The 25574-nt window shown below is 43.4% G+C and overlaps 1 protein-coding gene across 1 annotated transcript in view; it reads right to left on the bottom strand.

Annotated features, from left to right (window-relative positions):
- LOC145397967 (glutamate receptor ionotropic, delta-2-like) overlaps positions 1-25574 on the bottom strand; it is a 185287-nt gene that overhangs the window by 110195 nt on the left and 49518 nt on the right. The window contains exon 2 of the mRNA XM_080270942.1: positions 1838-2874. Coding sequence (XP_080127068.1) covers positions 1838-2874 — 1037 coding nt within the window. The remainder of the gene's footprint in view (positions 1-1837; positions 2875-25574) is intronic.

Here is a 25574-nt window from a genome sequence, read left to right as displayed (position 1 = left end):
GGTGCTTGTTTATGATTTAGTATTGCTGTTCAGTAATTTGTAGTCAAGAGGGGTCTGCGGAGTGGCTGAGTAGTTGTTACAAAGGCCTTCCATTTTTCTGTTTTCTTTGTGTTAATTTTGTTATTTCATTATTTGATTTTTAGATCATTATGATGGTGTCTTGCGTGTGTGGGAGAGGAGAATTGTGTTTGTGTGAGTTGTATTATTGTTTTATGAAGTAAGAAATCTCGACTGTTAATGTTGGATTGAAGTGTCCTCTGTTGTGTCATGGAATATGGTGTTTGGTGTAAGGGTAGTCTTGATAATCAACTTCGCCAACGAAGTTGGAGGAGGTTATGTATTCACTTGTTTGTCTGTTTGTTTGTTTGTCCACAAGATATGTCCAAAAGTTCTCAATGAAATTCAATGAAATTTTGTGGAACGGTAAGCCATTGACAAAGGAAGAATTGCTTAAATTTGAGGGAGGATCCGGATCCGAATCCGGATCCTGCAATGGCATTGGCGGAGATATGTGCTCTCTGAGTGCTTTCTAGTTTCAGAATGTGCTAGGCAATGTTGGTGATGGGTGTGTTGCTTAGTGTGCTCAAATGTTATTCTGTTTCTTCCGCGACTTCAGTCTGTTTTCTTGTCCTGTATTTTGTGCAAGTAATATGTAATTTCTCTAGTATGGCGTTTATTGTTATGATGATGATGGAGGTGATCTGAAGGGAGTCTGGAATCTGTCTGCCAGGTGGTGGTGTGTGAAAGTACAGACAAACAGATTGTGATGGCTGGGGAACAGGGGAAGTAGAGATCCTGGTGTGATGTATAGGTGTATTGTGAGATGTATTTGAAAATGCACAGTTACCTGCAAAAATTCCGCTCCTCTTCCTTCCTCTCAGAAGCTCATAACATTGAATTAATTTTGGTCATTTAAAAAACGTATTTAAAAGCAACTGCCGCCCTATCGAAACATATTGTAGTTACGACTTGCAACATTTCCCAACTATTATGATGTTATGAATAACAGAATGTTAGAAGAAATGACAATTTTGCAATGAACTGCACATTATGTCAAACTGTGCTGCAATGTCAAGGCCTCGGCAAATAAAGAAACCTGTACTTTACACGGGGGAAATCACCCAACATATTACTACTGTGCTGGGAATAGAACCCAAGATTCTCAGATGACAGCCAGGCAGCAATCCATTACCCCATGACCTGGCTATTTTGGTTATGCTCATACCAGACAGTGTTGCTAGAGTTAGTCAGTACTGAGGGTGGAGCGGAAGGATACAAAGCTGGGGATATTTGGGGAATTGTAAATGTAAAATATTATGTCTGTGACCCAGAACTGACAGCGAGTGACTATTACTTATATGGTGTCATTCGAGAAGAGTGGTTGTGTTTTCTCAGTTATGTCATTGGAGCCGTGGGTTGTGGTGCTGTCAAATACTTGTATGTATAATGAATTTGGTGTGGATCAATTCTCTGCAAGGACTGCATTGAACAGATCCGCCTGTTCGTTTAGTGTCTATGATTTGTAGGAGGCAAACTGGGTAAATGTGTTGTTTGAGGCATGACCTGGGATTACAATCAGCGCCTCCATAAAGTATGAGGAGGAGGGAAATGACTGCCGGGGAAGGAGGTACAAAGTTGGTGATCGACTGAATACTGAGATCACACAGGATATGAACTATCATTATATAGTGAACGGCCTAGGTACACTGAGAATAATCAGGAACTCAAAAATTACATGTGCATTGATAACAAAAGAAGGGTACCAAAGATGTGTTAAAGAAGAGTCAGTGCTGAGATCACACAGGGAATGTTAAAACGTGTATGTGTTGTGTGTCACCTTGAGAGCAATGCCGATGGGGTCGCTGGTGTGATGCTGTTTGTGAAGTAGGAAGGCCAGTGCAGAGGAAACCACCGTTGTGGTGACAAATACCAAACCCCAGGTTAATGGTGAGAAAGGATAAAGAATGTTTCTCCATTGGGGCAATGGCTGTGGTACCTCCAGAATGATTCCAAAGCTGCTTTCCCATTGTGGGTAAACCCAGTCAAATTCTCTTATTGAATCAGGATCAATGTTCTGTGTGTTGATTCCTAGATCTTTCCCTTTATACATCAGCTCACCAAACAATCCTTTCCATATCCCGTTCCGTTTGACACCCCACACTATTTCGTCCATTTGCATATATGCCGCTTGAAAGTTAAGTTTGTGAGCCACAATCTCCACAACATCTATGTATGCCCCCATGCAACCACCTTTCTTGTCAAAATAAACGAAAGGTTCATCATAGCAAAGAATTGGCACCTTCACAACTTGACCTCCAAAGTCGTGGAAACGAGCAGGAAAGAGTGCCTGCCGACTATGAAACTGGTCAGGACTCCAGACTCCAAGAAGTGTCTTGATGACAGACCGACCCCAAACATCGTGACGCACTGGTCTGGGAGTGTAGATGAGAAGGCGTGTGTGGCTAGCCTGGACTCCTTGATGGAAGAGCAATATAAATCTGGAGCGCTGGACGACGGGCTGGCTGAGCACAGTGGTGGTGTTGAGGTGTGGATTCAGGCAGAAGAGAACAAGGTAGCTGGGGTTCCAGTGTTTGTTGTCTGCCAGGGGGAGAAGAAAGGCTGTGGGATCGTCGTGGAAGAGGAGGATGGCGGTGAGGAGGGAGCCTTGGGTATGGTGAGCAGAATGGGCAGTGTGGAGGAAGATTTGTTGGGAGGCAAGGAGGACGGGCGTGTGGGAGGCTCCAGCCGTTACCGCCACTCGGCCCACATCCAGCTGGCGCTGACTGTGCTCGTCCGTGACCAGCAGGAGGTTGTGGCCATGCAGCAGCCTCGACACCAGCGTGGTGAGGGCGTCTTGAGCCAATAACCCGCCCTCTGGAGGAAAAACGATGGACGTTAGTAATCTGTTAACAAAACAGTGCAGCAGAATGGGAATGGTGTTTGCTCTTTTTTTTATATTTTTTTTTTATAACCACGAACGGAACAACACTGTTGCATTCAACATGGAATATTTGCTGAGGCAGAATTTCATCTATTTACTATTCAGTCAACTTATATACCTATTTAATTTATTGATTTTATTATCGCCTGCCATTACCAAGGCGAGGACATATAGTTTTTGTTTGCATGCGTGTGTGTGTGTGTGTGTGTGTGTGTGTGTGTGTGTGTGTGTGTGTGTTGCCATATATCTCGAACAGTTTTTGACGAATATTCACCAAACCTTCAGGATGCAGCAATAATGTGAATGTGCAGAAAGATTTGATAAAAGATGACTGAATGCCAGCCGCCACAAATTTTCTAATATGGATTGGCTTCTTGTGTAACTCGGTGACAGAATTAAGTAGAGTTTTGTGAATTTTCTTCAAATTTCGTTTGTAAGTAACGTACCTTAGCCAACAACATAATTTTGGAGGACGATTAGCATTCAGCCCCTCAAAGCTCTTGTTTCATTAGTTTTATCTGTTCCTTATATAGGTGACTGATTTTATTGTTAGCTACATTTTGTCATAGTTTGCCTTTTTACCATGTATAAAACCTGGCCACCCTTACAAGAATATGACAGAAAGATACTTTAGGAGAACAGCGTATTTGCAAAATGATTACAGTAGACTCTCAATTTATGCAAGACCAATTTAGTGTTAAACACAGTTTGCATGGAGAGATAAACCCTGACCCAACTCAATACATTTGGAAAAAAAAAAAAAAAAAAAAAAAAAATTCCTGCTTGGGAAAATCCCAAAGGTGGGTCCTGTCAACTATGACATTGGAAGGTCCTGCATTGTGACATAATATGCTAACAAGACTACCACGCACGTGCAGTCTTCATCCTGCTCTCTCTCCCTCTCCCTGGTATTTTTAGCGGCACCCGCCAAAGGTGCTAGTGGGAGGACTTGATGCATCATTATGGAGGGTGGGGACGTGTGTTAGTTATTTTCTTCTCTAGATGCAGGGCTGCCCCGCTGGCATTAGTTGTATTTTTTTTTTCACCTTTAGGGTGAATTAAAGTTAGTCTGGTTAGTACTCATTTTGCACCCTTCAGTATTTAGAGATACAGCAGGTGTCTGTATCTATTCACTGAGATTACATATGCTTATTCATTTCTGGAGTGACTCCCTTACTGATCACTCTAGGGTGTGAACTGACCCAGATGCGGCCTTCAGAGAGTGGTTTGAGAGGGTAATCTCAGCCAAAGATATTTTACCCTGGGTGTCTTGTCCCAATTTTCTCCTTCTTCCCACACCCCCAACAAGAGGGAGGTGGTTCCTATGGCAGACACCTCTGCCGCTCCTTCCCGCTCCAGGGAAGGTGATGGTCTTGGGGGACTGGCTGATACATGGACTGACTGCCACAGAGTGAATGGCCCACGACTCGTACGCCACTTAACATACGTGTAAATAATGCATCATTTTTTACCTTCCATGCTGTCGGTTCTACTCCCTTGGTCAGTCTCAAACCTTTCAATATCAAGGTGAGTGATGACTGTGCTGGAGAAGTGGAACTAGTAAAACAACCATCAACTCCTCCCAGGTTAAGAACTTGCTTAAATTGCACGTTTCACTGTTCTGTTGTGCAGGTGAAGAACCCGCATTCCATGATTTCCTGCAATGGTTTTATCACTTGTTGGGTCCTCATAATTATGGAAAGAGACGAGATTATACTTAGACTTGTTCAGCAGGACGTAACTGATGCTCTGTTTATAGATAGATTCTCAGACGGCAAGTGGACGAAGACTGCAACCATTTATTTTCACTTTGGCAAAGTTTCTCTTCCAGCCCATGTCACATATCCCCAACCCCCTTCGTTGATTAAGATGTCACTTACATGAACATAAGGACGTCTCGTTGGGTTTCTAAAACAGTGTGATGAAAGTGTGCAGCTCAGGGCCATGATGCTGAACACTGCATATTCGAAACTGTATGTTATTTCGTTTGCAAGGGTGCTCATTCCACTTCCTAGAGTGATTACCCATAGTGGAAGGCGGAGAAGCAGGTCTGAAGAGTGAAGGCAACGGAGGGCTTATCCTATTTTGATGCTAGGAAGAAGGTGAGAAAGTTGCATGCAACAGCAAAAGCCAAAGGTCTCACATGTCGGCAGTTGTCCCTTCCAGTGACGTCCACGGCGAAGACGCAAACTGACCCTGTCTCCAATACTCTTGTCACCCGCTCTGCCCCCTCGTCTGCTCCTCCTGTACGTTACAACTCACATACTCATATCACTGTTATGACTTTCTTTCAGGCTGCTGCTGCTGTTTCCCAGTCGGTGCTGTCTAATCCGAAGTAAAAAAAAATAGTAAGATTAATCTAATCACACTGACCAAACAGTCACGTCCACATGTACATCCTGTTCCTGCTCCAGTGAGGGAGTGAAGGATTAGCTCTTCACCGGGGGATTCTGAGAGCCTTGTCGTTGATGATCACATGGAATCTTCCGTCAGCATGCACTGGGATAGGTCCCCTGGAAATTGCTCTCCAGGTGGTGGGTGGCATAAAAAGACAAAGCACAAAGGTCCATCTTGCAAACCATAACCATAACATTCAGTGTGTTACTGTGGAATTGTAGAACTCTTTGAAAATAAATTATACAATACAGCAATCTTGCCATCTATACACAGGCAAGACGTTATTAGTTTACAGGAGACTCTCTTGGAAAATCACCCTAATCCTCCAAAGTTCAAACACCACGACTCGCACAGAAGATAGGATGGTCATGGAGTTGCCATATACAAACACAAATCACACTCACGAACAAAAGTGGTTCTAAATTACACTTTGGAAACTGTCGCGTGCAGATTAAAATTTAATAACACATACTTTTCTATTTGCATGTTCTTCTGCCCTGCAAATAACCACACTGATAGTGATGCTTTAAATTCCTTTCTGGACCACGTTCCTGGAAGTAGTTAGTGTTGAGCGACTTTAACGCCAATCACTACCGATAATGTAGCTTGAGGATTGATGGTCGTGAGGAGCAAGTGACTAACCTAATACTACAGTCCAACCTCTGCCTTCTGATCGATGGTAGGGTGACTCTAGATAATCGTACTGGTAATTCTTTGGTCATAGATTTATCCCTGGCCTTCCCAGCTATACATATAGATTATTTTTCGGACCAATATGACAACACTGAGAAGTGATCATTTTCCCATCGTTATTTTTAATACTCGCGACATTTTGTCGGACCCTCTACTTCCAAAATTTAACTTTAAGAAAGCAGTTTGGTGAGCCTTTTCAAAGACTGCCAATTCAGATATGTCTGAGGAGACCATAGATGTAAAAACCCAAAATTTAACCTATTCCGTATCACACGAGGCAGAGGCTGTTATTCCCAAGCCTTCTGCAATTCATGTGAAGAAAAAGCTCATTGGTGGACGCCGGATGGCCAACAAGCATTAAGGAAACGATATGGGAGATACAGGATTTTAGTTAGTCTGCCTACTAAGGAGAACTTTATTGCATACAGACAAGCAAAGGCTGAGCGAGGAAAAATAATTAAATGAGCTAAAGTTTATTCCTAGCATTCTTTTGTATCCATGGTGAATCGTTATACTTAACTAAGTAAAGTGAGATCCACCATTAAAGTGATAAATAACAAGAACAGGTGCCAAGGCACAGCCAACCCGTCCCCGGCAGTTATTTTAGTGCTGACGTATAAACACAGCAGGATATCTAGTCAAAGATATCACATATCAAATTTGGAGTAAATCGGGTGAAAATTGACGTTTATAATGCCCATTTGAAATTTAAGGCCCGACCCACCTGACACTGACCCCCTACTGCTAACTGGGGGGTGACCCCCCTGATGTAAAGAGGCATGTTACAGGATGTAGATTTGAAAGATTGTGTTCCCCCTGTGGCGGGGGGGACACAATCTGGCCGCACTATGGGGTGGTACTACTACTCTGCGGCCAGGTTGTGTTAGGAAGAATACTGCCACCGTATTCCCTGCGTGTCATAAAAGGCGACTAAAAGGAGCTGGGTGAGGGGACTAGGGGTCCCCTCCTCTGTTTTTTAGTTCCTAAAAAGAGACAGGCCAGAGAAAGGGATGGGGGATGGAGTTATCCCCGTACCCTGAAGATTAGGTCTATGAATGTGTGTGGATGTAGTACGATTGAGGCTAAAAGGGAGGAGATTGGGAGAATGTTTGTGAGAAGAAAGTTGGATATGTTAGCTTTGAGTGAAACGAAGATGAAAGGGAAGGGGGAATCTATGTTTGGAAGTGTGAATGGAAGATTGTCAGGTGTTGACAGAGGAAGGGCAAGAGAAGGTGTGGCCTTGTTAGTGAGTCCGGAAGTACAGCAGTGTGTGATTGAATGGAAGGAGGTGTCATCGAGACTGATGTGGGTGAAAGCGAAATTTGAACGTGAGTTGTGGGTATTTGTGAGTGCATATGGGCCTGGTAGTGAAAGGGATGAAGAAGAGAGGGAGTCTTTCTGGAATGATGTTGATGAGTGTCTGCAGAGTTTTGGAGCAAATATGAATGTGGTGATGATGGGAGATCTGAATGCTAGAGTGGGAAATGTAGCAGTTGAAGGTGTAGTTGGTATGCATGGTGTGCCTGGAAGAAATGAAAATGGGGGACGAATGATAGCGATGTGTGTTGAGCGAGAGATGGTGATTGGAAATACGCTGTTTGAGAAGAAAGATATTTATAAGTATACATGGGTGAGACAGGAGGGTGGAAAGGTTGTTGACAGAGCTTTGATGGACTATGTGGTTGTGTCTAGGAATGTAATAGGAAAATTGTTGGATGTGAGAGTTCTGAGAGGGGAGGGTGGAGGTATGTCTGACCACTACCTGGTGGAGGGAAAGTTAAGAGTAGGTAAGAGATGGGTGAGAGCTAAGAGGGTTAGATGTGGCAGGGAGGTTTTGAAAGTGAGTGAGTTGGAAAAAAGAGAGAAAAAGATAGAGTATCAGGAGAAATTGAAAGATGAGTGGAACGCAGTGAAAGATCAGGAAAATGGCAGTGTGGAGGAGGAATGGCAGTTGTTTAAGAGTGCTGTGGTGGGGCATGCAGAAGAGGTGTGTGGTGTGAGACGTGTGGGTGGTGGTGTAAGAAAAGGAAGTGAATGGTGGTGCGAGGAAGTAAGTATGGCTGTGGCTGAGAAGAGTCGTGCATATGAACAGTGGCTGCAGAGGAAGGATGAGATGTCATATGAAAGGTATAAGGAAAAGAGGAATAGGGCGAGAAGGGCTGTGCGTGATGCTAAAGTGGCAGCAGATGAGAGGTGGGGTAGGTGGCTGACAGAGAATTTTCAACAGAATAAGAAAATGTTTTGGAAGGAGGTGAAAAGGGTGCAACAGGGAGAGTCTGGGAAGGAAGAACGAGTAAAAGCAGAGGATGGAAGGATGTTAATTGAGCTGGATGCAGTAAGGAAGAGATGGGCAGAGTATTTTGAAAGACTGTTAAGTGTAGAGGAGGAAAGGGTGGCTGAGGTTGTGGCGGATGGAAGGATGCAAGGAATAAATGTGTTGGGAGAGTTGAATGATTCTTTGATCACGGAGGAAGTGGAGAAGGCAGTAAAGGAGATGAAAACAGGGAAAGCTGCAGGTATGGATGGCTGTGCTGTGGAATGCCTGAAGGGTGGTGGAGTGACTATTGCTGACTGGTTAGTAAGATTGTTGAATGTGTGCTTTGTGAAAGGTATGGTGCCAATTGACTGGGCAAGTGCTTGTGTGGTCCTGTTGTATAAAGGCAAGGGTGATAAGTATGAATATACTAGCTTTAGGGGTATAAGTCTGTTGAGTGTTGTAGGTAAGTTTATGGTAGAGTGTTAATTATGAGAGTTAGAGAGGGTACAGAGGGAGTGATTGGTGATGAGCAGTGTGGCTTTATGAGAGGGAGGGGATGCATGAATCAGGTGTTTGCTGTGAGACAAGTGTGTGAAAAGTATTTAGCGAAAGGCAAAGATGTGTTTTGGGCATTCATGGATTTAGAGAAAGCGTATGATAGAACTGATAGGGAGGCTTTGTGGACTGTTTTAAGATTATATGGACTTGATAGTAGGTTACTAAAAGCGGTGAAAAGTTTTTATGTAAATAGTAGAGCGTGTGTAAAAGTGGGAAATGCTGTGAGTGATTGGTTTCCCGTGAGAGTGGGGCTGCACCAGGGATGTGTGATGTCGCCTTGGTTGTTTAATATTTACATGGATGGTGTTGTAAGGGAGGTGAATGCAAGAGTTTTAGGTGGAGGTCTGAGTCTGGTGAATGTTGATGGTGGAGAGTGGAATCTGAAGCAGCTGCTGTTTGCAGATTCAGAGGAGAGATTGAGACAGTTGGTAGAGGAGTTGGGAAGGGTGTGTGGAAGGAGGAAATTGAAAGTAAATGAAAATAAGAGTAAAGTGATGAAGTGTACGAGGTTGGTAGATAGTAGGGGGATGAATATAGTTTTGAATGGTGAGTTGCTTGAGGAGGTAGAGTGTTTTAAATATTTAGGGTCACATATTGCTGTGGATGGAAGAATAGATGCAGAAGTGAAGTTTAGAATAAATGAAGTAGGAAAGGAGCTGGGAGGAATGAAAAAAGTGTTTAGATGTCGTTCGCTTAGAATGGATGTAAAGAGAAGGCTGTATGAGGGTGTTGTGGTACCGACTGCGTTATATGGGGCTGAAACATGGAATATGGGTGTAGCAGAGAGGATAAGTTTGAATGTAATGGAGATGAGGTGTCTGAGGAGTATGTGTGGAGTGACGCGTATGGATCGAGTGCGAAATGATAGATGTGCGAAGGAGAACTGGAGTTGTTCGGGAGATGGCTGATAGAGTTGAGCAGAGAGTGTTGCGATGGTTTGGCATATGGAAAGAATGGATAATGAGTGATTGATGAAAAAGATAACTAGATCTGATGTGAGAGGTGTAAGGCTGAGAGGAAGACCACAAATAGGATGGATGGACAGTGTGAAGAAAGGCTGGATGCGAGAGGGATGTTTGTTGAGCAAGGAAGAGTGGCTGTGCATGACAGAAATAAATGGAGAGAAATTGTGAATGAATAAGTGATGATGCAGCCGTGAGGGGATATTCTCCCGCATTTGGTCTGATCAGCTAGTCAGGTCAGGTGTGGGTAAGGGGATGGGTCTGTTATGATGCGGCAGGGGTAAACCAGCTCTGCTGTCGGGCCCTGCTGCGGATGTTACTGATTGCATTGGGCAGTTGATCCTTGTGCGGTGTGGTGCGGTGAGGATCTGTCCGTTTTCCCCTTTGGGGCTAAGATGCGAATGAATGTGTTTGAATGGATGAGTAAATCGGGAATGTGTCGTCCTGTCCCGGCTACCTCCCTTTCCTTGGAGGAAGCAGCCTAGGTATATAGACAGATAGACATTTAGGTTTTGGTTTCATTCGATATGACGAATTTAAAAAGAGTTTTTGCGATAAAACTATTTTTTATTTTTTTTATTTTTGGGCCTACACCCTGGCCCTGGGCCCAATTTGGCCCAAATTTTAATCCGGTGATCAGAAGGCCATAGTCCATCTTCCCAGTAATTTTAGTCAAAATCACAGCAATAGTTTTTGTGTAAAGTTATTAACAGACAGATAGACAAACAAACAGACAAGCCGAGTGAAAACAATATCCGTCACCGAGCCCCTCCGGGATGGGAACAGGTAATAAACGCCCTCATATCCCTGTAACCACTCTGCATGTGGAAAACAGCAACTGTGACGATCCTATCATCGCTAAGAAATTTTCTCATGTTAGCAATTCAGCCAATTATGACCATCGTTTTGAAGACAACAAACGCATGGCTGGGCCACGAATACAGTATTTGGCTTTGCCACACTTGACGCATATTTTCTGTATAACGAAGAGTTTACAGTGGATGAACTTCTTGCCCTAAAGTCCTGTAAGGACACCAGTAATGGTCCAGATACCATCACTAACGATATGATTCAGCATTTTAATCAAGAAAACCTGATTATGAATTTAGCATTGTACAATGAGCTTTGGGCACCTTAAATGTTGCCAAACTCTTGGCACTTTGAACACGTCATACCGATACCCTAACAGGCGGGTTGTCTTATAAATTCCATCTGACTTCATACTATTGTGGTTAATCCTTGTATACAGTATGTAAGGTTATGAAACGAACGGTTAGCAATAGGCCACTTTTTTATAAAGAGTCGAGGTATTCGTTAAGTGATATACAATGAGGCTTCTGTAAATACAGAGGCTCACTGGATCATTTAATGAAATTGGAGCATTGCAAATTGGAGGCGTCTGTCGATAAAGAATTCATGATAGGGGTGTTCATGGACATAAAGCCAATGACATTACGTGGCAGCACGGTATACTACTGAAGCTCTAAACTAATGGTTCAAGAGGTAATTTGCCTTTTTTTTTTTTTTTTTAATTGACAAAACTTTCTCTGCAAAATGGCCCATAACATAACGTAAGAAATATTTATCCAAGAAACGGGGTGCCTCAGGGATATGTACTTAGTCTCACTTTGTTTAGTACTATGATCAATGATATTCTGTCAAAGGCTCCCATCATGAGAAATTTTACATATTTTCTCAATGCTGACGAGTGTGCAATGTGGCTCTCTTCCCATAATGAACAAGTTTCGGTTGGGCGGATTCAATCAGCCCTTGATTCTCTCCTCCAGTTGGTCTTGCAGTGAGGATCATATTTTAGGCCCCAAGTGTGCTGCTGCAGTTTTTACCAAGTGAAACGTCCCTGCCTTGAATCTTACTTCGGATAATCAGCTGGTACCTTTTAAAAACTCTGAAAATTTGGGTCCTCCAATTTGATCATCAGTTATATTTAAATTTTTATGTTAACAATTTGCATCCTAGTTGTGATAAAATATTAAATGTCTTAAGCACCTAGAGGGTACTGCGGACAGAATAACTTGGTTAATGGTATATGTCTCTTATTAGTTCTAATCTAGACTATGGCTCACAAGAGTATGGGTCAGCATCTGATACCATATTGAGGAGGTTGGATATGTTATAGAATGACTGCGTGTGAATGTGTCTTGGAACCCTGAGGTGTACACATGTAGCTTCAATGAAAGTGGAGGCGAATGGACCTCCCCTCCGTATTCACCAAGACCATCTGATTCTCTCATAATTATGAATTGTGAACAGATAGAAAAAGTGATATCGGCAATGTGGCCTGCACCCCCCACCCCCGCGTCAACAGAACCATCCTATGCGGGGGGGGGATCGTCAGTTATCTGCTCTTCGCCTCCAGTTATTGACCCAGGAGCTTGGCTTGGACCTCGATGACTGTGACAAGTTGGTACTTAAAAATATGGAGCCTTGGAAGCCAACCAACCTCACTGTTAATATTTCATGGCTCTCAGCAGCAAAGACCAAGGCACCGGAGAAGTAGGTCCACCATTTGTTTAGTAACATCATCAGGCAACATTTGGTGTCCCATGAACTGTACACGGATGGCTACAAGTCGAGTCAATGTGTGGGTGCTAGTGCGTGGTCGACTGAATGTGCCCTCAGGTTTTGGTTGCCGACTTATACATCTGTGTTTACCTCTGAACATTTTGTCATTGACAGAGCCATAAAACATGGTCTAACATCTAGACATGACTGATTTGCCACATTTTCAGATTCTAAGTCAGCCCTACAGGCTATTCCTTAATTCCTTCATGTACAACTGATTGATTTGAAATCCAGGGCTGCACTGTTTAACTACATTCTCGCAACAAGTCCTTCACGCTGATCTGGGTGTATGGTCATTGTCATATATATGGCAATGGGCAAGCTGGCTTACTTACAAAATAGGTTGTAGAGCTCGTAGAGACTTGGGGCATTCCTCTTGATATATGTACAATTCCCTGCTTCGGAAAGAAAGTAATAAATCTTCTGTGATAAGGTCGGTGGACCAGATTCAATATACAATCGTGCAAACTGTCGTTTGGCGACTGGACGTCTGCTAATCATCCCAGTTGCCCACAAGAAAGGGTAATAGCACGCCTACATATGAAGAGCACGGTTATTATTGACTTGTTGCCTTATATAGAAAAACGATTTCCACCTCACCGTGACATCTGTGGTGCCATGTTATATCTTGGTCATATCATCCTGTGCTGTAAGCTACTTATTCTTGAACGTGCTTCACTTACTAATTACTGCGATGCAACAGACGATCCCTCCACGCATTCCACCATCTTGGGTGATGGGATCTTGCTTTGACTGATAAATTGACAGCACTCTTGAGGGAGACCGGACTGATCAGCATGGTGTGACATTCTTACTGTTGGGTTGTGGTTCTCCTGCTTGTAGATATGTGTACATTTCGTTTTCTAAGTGGGAAGAACACATGACCTACATGAAATGGTTCCTGCTGCTGACTGTTCTATTTCTTGTAACTGATGTCCTTTACTTTAAATGACGAGCCTCATTTGACAGTCACCAATTGGTGAGTGCAGGGTGCAGTATTGAGTGGTATTTAGTACTTCCAGTCAGTGGTGCTCTGTGGGGGGAGGTATTTCAGTTTTTGCACATACATAAACATTTTGCAAATGTTTAAGTTTTCTTAAACAGGGTCGACAGATGACGGGTGTGGAACAGTTCCTGACTTATTTCGTTCTCTTTCATATATTGAAATCCCCGATAATAAATCATGTGCCTCGCCTGATGGTTAACAAATGATTAGTGCAGGTGTGTAATGCATTAAGCCATCACACATTGGCAGTCGGCGGTATTCTGTTGGTCTATGTATTTTAACCATAAGCAGTGTGCATATTTAGTTAGATTTAGATATTTGTGTCTTTAGGCGTTAGTGTACAATACCAAGTTTTTTGTTAGGTTCAGCAGTGTCGAGATTTTTTTTTTTTTTATGTGCTCGACTCTGGGCATAGGCTTCTCAGCCTGCTCCCAAGGCCCAGTAGTCCTACATATCGCACACCTCAACATGTCACCACTTCGGCACTAATACCCACCGCCCATACTGAATACATGCTAGGGCTGTCTCGTACAGGACTGGTGTATTATTATTAGCGGGGGTATTTTTACGACATGTCGGCGGGTCTTCTGGTAGATCGGTAAAATCTGCCGTAATGAAATTCAAATCCTTAAACTGTACTCTGCCCCAGCGGGGATTTGAACCTTGGTCCGGTAGGACCACAAGCCACCTCTCTACTGATTGAGCCACCGCCTTCCCCAGTGTTAGCTTAGTTTTGTTATTATTATTATTATTATCATTATTATTGTTGTTGTTGTTGTTTTTAGTTACTAAAATTTTCACGAAACTCAGAATAAAATGATATATATACTCGAGTATATATATATATATATATATATATATATATATATATATATATATATATATATATATATATATATATATTTGTGTGTGTGTGTGTGTGTGTGTGTGTGTGTGTGTGTGTGTAATGCCTGACAAAAGCAAGTGAAAACAAAGCAGGCTTTCAGTTAGAAACAACGAACAAATTTCAGACTCTAGGCTATGCTGAGTGTGGCATAAGTTGAGTGATAAACTAACAGAAGTGCTAAGAGAATCAGCGAAAGTTAATACAACCGAAGCCAAAATGATCCTCTAGCTCATGAAAAGACGAAAGGAGATGAAAGTAAAACATGGAAAAATGAAGTTTAATGAGCGGAATGAAATAAGCTTATCAACAAGCGACAGAGAGAAGAAAAAAGAAAAAGAAACGTGTATCAGATCAAGGAAATCATCAAAAAAGGAAAAAAAAATCTGAAACAGGTCCGAAGTAAAATGGCACTAGGAAAGTAACCGTTTACATCACTGAAAGACAAAAACGGTGAAGTCATTGAAATCAGAGATAAGATGGTGAAGAGGTGAAGAATTTAACAAGGAACTGTATGCATCAAAGAGAGAAGTACCAACAGCTAACCTTTCAGTTGACACAATTGAAATACCTGAGGTAACATCAGACGAAGTAACCATTTAAAAGTACGATAAGAGAGAAAGTCCCAGGAGAAGATGGAATAGTAGCAAAGTCGGATGCAGGGGTCAAAGTAGAACACAGGGTCGTCCATTTACTTATTCAGTGTATTAAAAAGAAAAAAAAAAACATGGTGTATATCACAAATTAATTCGCGACATTGTATTAGTATTGTTTAAGGGAACGTCTGAATTTCATTGAAATGCGTAAAGTTTCGCTCAGCCCGTCAACTGCCTCAGTTTTGTACTCAGATCTAATGAGTTTTCATAAACCTTGTCATTGTTTTCATAAGTGACTGTCTTTCTGTATAGACAGTGCGTTTCACTGAGCGAAAACTTCTGTGTAGCTGTTCTTCTCACATTGCCTCCCGTCCGTTGATTTGGGCCATGCCCAGCTTGCTTACATAAGTCAGTCAATGCTGAGCAGCTATGGCAGGAGGTTCGTTGTGCGAGAGCTGAGAGAGGAGGCCCCTAGAGCCTACAGTCTCCAGAGTTCAACGATTCCCTGTTTTTCCCTGCCAAGTTTGGTGATCAGTTGCAGTGAGCTGACCAACGAACAGCAGCGCCTGGTGTGCAACAGACAGACACCCAGTCTTTCGTGGCTTCAGCTCGATTCCCTTCACTGACCAGTATTTTCGTTCGTTTTCTTAGCCTTGACTCTGATTAGCTTTTGAATGAGTGAGTGTATTTCCTTTGGTATTTGAATTCACTAGTCCCCCTGTGACAGTGAATTCCCCTCTTGAAATCATTTTTGAGATTCATGTAACGTAAATTTGTTTTATTGTAATTAATAAATTTACAGTTCTTTTCTTTGAGCTTAATGTAATGTATTAATGGTGTTTCATTTCTCCATATTGAGTTTAATTTAGTTTGCTACTCCCAGTTAGCACAAACTTCCTACATTAATGACAACTGGTATTTAGGCCAGTTCTTTCGTATCAAAACTTAAATCCGTTGTACCAGCCAGGAGTTAAGCATCAGCAAGAACTTCTTTATTATTAATATTAATTATTGATTGTCAGGGGGTAAAGATCACACTTTCTCAGAGGCTAACAGTACTAATGATACAGCATTCATGAGCAGATAGTCTCTGCTGTGTACTGTTGAGAAAGTTTATAAAATTCTCGACCTTAGGTAATCGGCAAAGTAAGCCAGTATGAAGCAAAACTTACTACTTGATTTCACAAGTCAACTCCTTGACTTTAGTTTCGAGTAATATCAGATCATTTAATTTTTAATTTTACATCCCCCCTTGACATTTGGCGACTTCATTCCAGGATATTAACACCTAGCTTTAAAGTTATTAACGAAATAATACTCATTCACACCTAGGTATTTGTTATCATTAAAGGCTATCGGCACTAGTCACAGATTCACTAGTCCCCCTGCAACAGTGAATCCTACCAGTTTAGTTAGATAAGACTAGTCATGATTCACTAGACCCCTTGCAACATTGAATCTTACCAGTTTAACTAGATAAGACTAGTCACAGTTCACTAGTCCCCCTGCAACAGTGAATCTTACCAGTTTAACTAAGTAAGACTAGTCACAGTTCACTAGTCCCCCTGTGGCAGTGAATCTTATCAGTTTAACTAGATAAAATTAGTCCCAGTTCACTAGCCTCCCGGTGACAGTGAATCCTACCAGTTTAACGAGATACAATGAGTAAAAATTCACTAGTCCCCCTGTGACAGTGAATCCTCCTCCACAGGAGATAAAACGAGTTACAATTTACTAGTCCCCCTGCGACACTGAATCCTCCTCCACAGGAGATAAAACGAGTAACAATTCACTTGTCCCCATGTGACAGTGAACCTTCCTCCACAGGAGATAAGATTGGTCACCACCAGCCTGTGTCTATATTCTTTACGTTCGACTCTTGGCATTTCTCTGCAAAACAGCAGTCAGTACTCAGTCTTTAGTCCACTCAGCCTTAGCTGAGTTAGCATCATGGCTACTAATATATATATGTACAGAAAGCCAAGGATATGGGGCTTACCAATCCCCAGGAAATTAAAGACTATGTGCTCTCAGGGTACACTCTTGAACAGCAGCGTGAGAGTGATGCCCGTGAAGAGCGTAAAATTCAACGCAAACATGATTGAGAACAGATCGAATACGAGCAAGAGCAGCACGAGGAACATGAGAGAGAGAGAGAATATGAGCAAGAACAACGTGAGAAAGAACGTGAACACGAGCGAGAACAAGGCGAACACGAGCATGCCGAGTGTGAGGCACGTGAGAAACATGAACTTGAGATGCTGAAACTTAAGCGAGACTCCTTGGCTTCAGGCACATCTGGTGCAGCCGACCTGAGCTCCACAAGTGCTCTTTCTGGACACGTTCTGGCAACCCTGCACCTCAAGCTTCATATAAGGAAGGCAAATGAATTTACCCATTCATAGCTCGTTGTGAGGACATGGTGCAGCTGTACCAGCTGGATGAGGCAGCTAAGCTGCTCCAGTTTCTTAGCTTGTTCGAGGGCCCTGCCCTTGATATTCTCCACAGAATTCGTGGAGACAATCGCACGTATGAGATGATGAAGGCTGCACTCATCAAAGTGTATAGTCTCACAGTTGACGACGCCAGAAGTCAGTTTATGAGGGTGCTTCTCCAAGAAAAGGAGACTGCTGTTCAGTTCCTTGACCGTCTCACTGCTTACTTAGATCAGTGGATGGAGAAATGTGAAACCCCTCACACGCGAGAGGGGATAATTGAACTCATGCTGCACACACAGCTAGAGAAGTCATGGCCTGCTGAGCTTATGGCTCAGCTTAACCCCTTAAGTCCTAATCGCATCAATGAGTTTTATGCCAAAATACTTAATCGCATCAATTGACCACAACCTGTAAAAAAACTGTGGAGTGCTTGCTCCACCCTGATTATGACGTACATGGCTTCAGGCCAATGAGAACCCGCCCCTGATGTTGTGTGAGGGGGGATCTGACCAACCCGGGCAGTGGGGGGCACCCCCCTCTCGGCCGCCTCTGTTCCACCCTTTGCTCCACTCCTTCACGCCCTGCTTGTCCCTCATCACTCTCCCACCCCTCCACGCAACTGCATCTCTCCTCCCACAGCAACCTACGTCCCTTCCCACCTTCCCTTGCCCTTCCTCCCTCCCTGCTAGCCTCGTCCCCCCCCAAACCCCACCCCATCTCTCCCTCCTTGTCCCTCACTACCCTTCCAACCTCCAACAGGCCCCCGAGTGTCAGGCCTGATGAACGTACCTGTTTCATATTATTTCTACTTTCCAAATTTTTACACCTCACTCTGTTCATTTCTTACTTCGTACCTACCAGATTCTAAACCTCAGTAGTTGGAGAATACTGTATGTTGTACTATATATGACGCATCTTATTATTATTTTTTTCATTCTCCCTACCTCCTCAGATTAGCACTTCTGAGTAGTGTCCGTTTGTGTTAGTTTTTGAAAGACTATGAGGCCTTGTAGGGCCGCTCCCCGCACCTGTTTCATCTCCCCACACATACAAACACACCTGTTTCATGGCTGGTATGATAAATCCCAATGAAATGGAGAGTTTCCACAAGAGAATTTGGTTGTTGCCGAAACTGTTAATAAGTGTGATGAAGTGTAATGATAATGTGATAATTGCAATGGTTTGATAAATGTGTAACGAGAAGTTGGGAGAGTAAAAAGATAAATCGGAAACAAATCATTGTTTTTTTTTCCCCTTTCTTATGCATACATTTATAGCATTATTCAACTTTATTTTGATGTCCTTGATGGTTATAAACATTTATATGCGTCTGTGTTAGTTTTGGAATGACTCTGAGGCCTTGTAGGGCTACTCCCCACACCTGTTTTATCTCCCCACACCTACACACACACCTGTTTTTATGGTTGGTATGACAAATCTCATTGAAGTGGAGGGTTTCCACAAGAGAATTTGGTTGTTGCCAAAATTTTTCTCCCCAAGTACCACCAAGGCCTTGTAGGCCTACTCCCCACACTAGTTATCTCCCCACACCTACATACACACCTGCTTTCATGGTAGATGTTACAGAACACACTGAAGTGCTTTCTTTTCATGCGAAAAGCTGGTTATTTCCAACCCCCGTACCTATAGGCCTACTCTCCACAGCCTACTTTACCTCCCCACAGCCTAGTAATCTCCCCACACCTACATACACCTGTTTTCATGGTTGGTGTGACAAAACAATTTGAAATGACCTGTTTCAATAAGAAAAAAGGTAGTTATCAAGTTTCATGTTTTCGATTGTTTTCGAGGGGTAACTATCATAAACTTCTTTTGAACTTTGACGCGCGATTGTGCGGTAACCATTAGGCCTACGGGGGTACGGATTGCATTGTCAGGTGTGTAAATTCTTCCTCTTTAGCCAGAACATAGTCAATTTGCCCTTGGTGAAAGTCGCCAATACACCCCCGAATTGCGGTTGTGGGAGGTACCCTGCCTGAAACAATTGCTGTCTTAAGGGGTTAAGATCTGCCAGGTAAGGCATGCCAGCCAAATGGTGTAAAAGGCTGATGCATTCTTCACTGCGTACGGGTACCAAACTCGTAAGCAACATACCTTGAACAGGAAGGATGCTGCCAAGTCTGGGAAGCCATCTCAGACTGAAGCCCAGCATCAAGGCCGTTCCCAGAATAATGGCCAAGGTCCAGACAACTGCAGAAGAAGGACCAGGGGTAAAATACACAGAAACCTGATTGGAAGAAGTACAAGCAGTACTCCAACCAGCAGCAGAACAAGGACAAACCACGTAACCCTCAGTCAGGTCAATCAACTTTAGTGTATCGGAGGCAGGATGCAAACGCAGCCTTCATTCCGCAACAAGTGCACAGTGGTGCCGGCCCCACCACTACAGGTACTTCTCCACAGTTCACTAGACCCCCTGCGACAGTGAACTCTCCACCACAGGTGGTCAATGCTCCAACTCCTCAGATGGTGAGCTCGATCCCTCAGACATCTAGTTCTCAGGGCACCACATTTGCTGCATCGTTCGTTCCCCAGTTTCATCAATGACTGGCTACTACCTCCTCAAATCCTTCCACCAGCAGCACTGCCTTTCTTGTTCAGCCAGGGTTTGTGGGAGATGTTTCTGTAAATGTTCTGAGAGGCAATGGTTCCTCAGGTTGCTCCGTCAAGCAGAGTTTAAGATTGGCCTGACAAGTACTTACGTAGGCAGATCTAAGTTAGACTTATTGATGGATCAGTGAGAATGATCCCTGAGGCACATATCCAGGTGGCATCTCCTTTCTACACTGGCTTGACAGCTGCTGTTGTCATGCCGGAACCTTTGTTTGACCTCATTATAGATAATATACCAGGCATCAAAAATAGTTGCACCGTAGATGTTGCTACTCAGGCTTTGGCTGTTGCAGTAACACGAGCCATGGCTAAGGCTCCAAATCGTGTCACCCTGTTGACCGTCACAACGCCGCAAGATCTGATTCGTAGTCAAGATGTTGTCCAAGAACAACAGACTGACCCGACACTTGCTTCAGTGCATAAGAAGTTGGAGGGTAATGTGAGTAAGTATTCACAGGGAGGTCAAGCCAGGTTCCTTCATAAACGAGGACGGGTGTACCTTGAGTCACAAACACCTCGGGGCGAGGTTCAACTGCAGTTTGTCGTTCCCGCGAAGTATCACCAAGCAGTGTTTGAATTAGGTCATTGTTCAGTGATGGGAGGTCACATGGGCATCCATGTTGACTTTTTCTGGCCAGGAATGGGATGGGAAATAACTAAGCTTGTGCATTCCTGCAATGTGTGTCAGTGTACCACTGACCGGGGACGTGTCCATCCTGTGCCATTGAAACCAATGCCTATAATCTCTGAACCATTCGAGAGAGTAGCAGTTGACATTGTTGGGCCAGTCTCACCTAGGGCTAGTGATGGATCAAAGTATATCCTCACTGTCATTGATTTCAGCATACGGTGGCCTGAAGCCATGGCCCATAAGATTATAGAGGCCATCACTGTTGCCGAGGCAATGATTGAAGTGTTCTGGCACGTAGGTTTTCCCAAGGAGATCTTAAGTGACTGGGGTTCGCAGTTCACCTCTGCAATGATGAACGAAGTATTCAGGTTGCTGTCCATACGAGGCTTGCGAACTAGGCCCTATCATTTCATGTGTAACGGCTTGTGTGAGAGGTTCAGTGGGACTCTCAAGAAGATGTTAAAGCATATGGCTGCCAGACAGCCAAAGGAATGGCCGCAGTACATTGCTTCCCTGCTTTTTGCTTATCGAGAAGCCCCACAGCATTCTTTGAAGTTCTCACCTTTTGAACTGGTGTTTGGAAGGTCGGTCCGTGGGCCACTTCAAGGCCTTCGTGAGTTATGGGATGATGAAGAACCCGACCCTGAAGTCAAGACCACCTACACCTACGTCCCTGATTTAGCTGACTGCCTCCAGTCGACATGCGAGTTAGCTAAAGAAGAATTGATCAAGGCACGCGAAGTTCAGAAAGCTTATTAAGATAAGAAAACAAAGCTTTGGAAGTTCAGTCCAGGAGATAAATCTTGGTGTTACTCCCCACTGCCCAGAACAAGTTGTTGGGACAGTGGAAGTGTCCATCTTGAATTTGGCTCTCTATTGTTTTTTGTTTTTCTCTTGGAGGGAACTGTTACTGCGGGCTCATGGCCTTTGGTTCCTTCTTCCTCGCATAAAAAAAAAAAAATATATATGATGTAGTAGAGCGCATTTCAGACCTCAGCTACATAATCCAGATGGGGAATCTTCGTAAAAGGTTCCACATTAACATGTTGAGGTCTTATCATGAGTCAGACCCCGAGGAGACTGGCCTACAAGTAGCCGATAACAGAGACCAGCCACTGGAAGAAACTGGTGCAGCTGTGGTGATCCCAGCTGATGACCATGATGACGAGCCGTTAACCATTCAGTCCCATCAGGAGGAGACTGTTGGAGATGTCTTACTTAACACTGACTTAGCATTAGGTGACAAGAATGCCATAAGGTCAATGCTCTGTCGGTATGCTGATGTCTTCTCTGACCAACCTAGACCAGCAAAGGTTGAGTGTCACAAAATTGAGTTGACCAGCAATACTCCTGTAAAGGTTAAGCTATACCCGATTCCCGTGCGACTACTGGACGCAGTAGACAACGAAATTGCCGATATGGAGACTGCAGGTATTATTGAAAAGTCATCTCCTTACTGTAGTCCAATGGTAGTGGTCCGCAAGAAGGATGGTGGAGTCAGGATTTGTGGCAATTATACAGTAGGAAGCTAAATGCAATCACCAAAGTGGATGCTGAGCCAGTGGGTGACCACATTGCCATCTTCTCCAAGCTGGCAGGGTCACGATGTTTCACGAAGTTCAATTTGCAAAGGGATTCTTTCAGATTCCCCTTCACCCCAAGAGCCTTCTGTTCACTGCCTTTGCTACTCCTAGGGGGTTGTGTCAGTATAAAGTCCTCCCATTTGAACTTACCAATTCCCCAGCAATATTCAATCATGCCATGAGACAAGTGCTTCATGGTGTCGTAGGAGTAGAAATATTCGTTGACGATGTCCTCGTTTATTCTGTCACGTTGGAGGGGCATCTCAGACTCTTGGAAATTGTCTTCAGTAGACTCCAGAGTTTCAACATGACTGTGAAGCCTAGCAAGTGTAAAACTGCACACAGTGAGGTGGAGTTCCTCAGACATATTGTTGGCAACAATCGCTGCAGGTGTTAGGGCGACAAGATCAGAAAGGTTAGGGAAGCCCCGAGACCCATGACCAAGAAACAGGTTAGGGCGCTCCTCTGCCTAGTGGAGTATTATAGAAGTTTTATCCAAAATTTTGCTCTCATTGCCCAACTGTTGTACGAGGTGCTTCAGAAACATACTCCAAACACCACTGAATGGGGAGAAGTGTAAGAGAGATCTTTTGCCTCCCTCAATAATATGCTGTGTAAGGAGCCTATCTTGCAGTTGCCTGATTCCAATAAACCTTTCGTACTGCGCACCGATGCTTCACAAGATGGAGTAGATGCTGTACTAATTCAAGAATTGGAAGGTGGAATTTTCCCAGTGGCATACCACGGCTGTAAGCTAAAACCCGCCAAGAGGAATTACAGTACTGTTGAGAAGGAACTCTTGGCTGTGGTTGATGGTGTTAAGAAATATTACTATTATTTATATAGAGCACCATTCACTCTGGAAACCGATCATATGCCACTCACTAGTCTCAGTACGACTAAGACGGCTAATGCAAGTTTGACACGCTGGACACTTTATTTGCAGCAGTTTAACTTTGTTGTGAGATACATCAGGGGAAGTGACAATGTAGGCACATACCTGATGTCTCGCCTGCTAACTGATGACTAACGGGCAATTGTTGTAAACTGGGGTCCACAAGACAGGGGTCCTGAGAGATTTGAGTAACCCAAGGATTAGCTTGGTTCCCAGTATCTTGCTTGTAGGTTACATATGATACATTATGTCCCGAGTCTGTATATACAAGGGTAACATAGGTTAAGAGGAAAGTTCGAGACCCCCGCAGAGGCAATCCGAGGCTGTATCTGAATTACCTCATGGTGTCTTGAGCTGTTGGCCTCTCTGAGGATTCCCCGAGAATGCACATTATCCATATGAGTGTTCACACGACACTGGGGGTTAAAATGTGACCTGCCCAAGACTACACAGGGATTCTTAGCTTGCTGATATTAATCGTAAGTGTAGAATTAGGTTTAACCAGTAAACTGTCTGTTCAGAGAGATTTGAGCAATCCAAGGACTAGCACGTTTCCTGGTTAATAATGTAGGTTTAACCAGTAAACTACTGGCCATCCTCAGAGATTTATGCAATCCAAGGACTACGTTTCCTGGTTAATAATGTATCCATTAACCCATACAATCCCGCCGTTGACATGGTGCTGACAGTACAAAACGTCTCAAGTAATCCCAGCGACTTGATGGTGCCGACAGCAAAATTTGAGCGTTGTAGCGCGTCTCTAACTGCTTCAATCTTGCTAATTTTTAACTAAAGAGTAGCTTAATGTATTGGCAACATTGTGCACAACCACTTGTAGCACTGAGTTTGGTTCTGCATGGCTGGGTAACATCAGTGTGCCACTGTCCGTCACAGTGTAAGAATGTCGCGGAAGTCACGCCATTTTTCCGTCTCACTGGGCTGGAGAAGACGGTTGAAACTATCACATGGACCCTCTGTCCCTTCATTTAGTGATTCTATAGAAGAGCAAGACCTGGATGACTCTTCTGGGGAGGAATATAAGCCAGTGGAGAAGGATATTGAGAATGGGGATTCCCCCATTCTCCTCCCCCCGTTCTCTCTCATCCCACCCAGCTGGGTGGGAAAACGTAGCTCACGGCTTGGGAAACTGGGCTAGAAACACGATGGACGGCCATACTGCAATTATTTCTCCTACAAGGAGTACTTTTCTTTGCTTTTCTTTTATTTATATGTCCTTTTGGACTGTTTTATGCAATAAAATTTTTTTCCGTTTCTGGTCTGGGATTGGGTGGGTATAAAATTGCAAATATGCCTGGTATGGTATGGGTTAAGAAAATAATAGTGTACTTTTTGTAGCATATGTACTGACTACTAGGCAGAGAAAGAAACTGTAATTTGATATATTTTGTTTGTCGCACTAACACTTTTGATGCTTCACCTTGACTGATTTCGCAGGTACATTTGGCGGGTGTAGCAGTTTTGCCGTGCAGATCAGTTGATCATCTCTGCCGCATGCTGCCGCCTCTTCTCTTCTGCCTTGTCGTCTCCATTTACCATTAATTTGTATCATATCATTTTACACATAGGTACAGTTACACTACAACTGTCAGAACTACACCGTGTATTACATACATCACGCTACGTAACAATTAGTTGTTAATATAAATGTAGTGAACTTTTCGTTCAGTTTGACCTGAGTACAGGATTTTTAACCGTCATCACGAAGTTTTTTCCTCAAGCTTGCTTCTATTACGTGGGTTTTATACTAATTGACGACAGTGATTTTCTCCTGTAGCAGGATAGTACACAAACCACAGCATGAATCTTGTGTGACTGAGTTAGGATGTAAAGATCACCTACTGTTAAAATTTTTATGAAAAAATTCATTTTGGTGGGGCGTAATGTCATGGATTAATTCGCGACATTGTATTAGTATTGTATAAGGGAACATCTGAATATCATTGAAATGTGTAAAGTTTCGCTCAGACCGTTAACTGCCTCACTTTTGTACTCAGATCATAATGAGTTTTCATAAACCTTGTCATTGTTTTCATAAGTGACTGTCTATCTGTATGGACAGTGCATTTCACTGAGCAAATTTTTTTGTGTATTTGTCGTTCTCATATTGCCTCCCGTCCGTTGATTTGGCCTGTGCCAAGCTTGCTTACACGAGTCAGTCGGTGTTGAGCAGCTACGAGAGGAGGTTCGTTGTGCAAGAGCTGAGAGAGGAGGCCCCTAGAGCCTACAGTCTCCAGAGTTCAATGATTCCCTGTTTTTCCCTGCCAAGTTTGGTGATCAGTTGCAGTGAGCTGACCAACGAATAGCAGCGCCTGGTGTGCAGCAGACAGACACCCATTCTTTCGTAGGTTCAACTCGGTTCCCTTCACTGATCAGTATTTTCGTTCGTTTTCTTAGCCTTAAGTCTGATTAGCTTTTGAATGAGTGAGTGAGTGTATTTCCTTTGTTATTTGAATTCACTAGTCCCCCTGTGATAGTGAATTCCCCTCTTGAATTAAT

Source organism: Coenobita brevimanus, chromosome 44 (assembly GCF_032717465.1).
Source record: "Coenobita brevimanus isolate Jiangsu-jjx chromosome 44, ASM3271746v2, whole genome shotgun sequence".
Lineage (NCBI taxonomy): Eukaryota > Metazoa > Arthropoda > Malacostraca > Decapoda > Coenobitidae > Coenobita > Coenobita brevimanus.
Note: the sequence above shows the minus strand (reverse complement) of the source record. Positions and strands in the feature narration are given on the sequence as shown.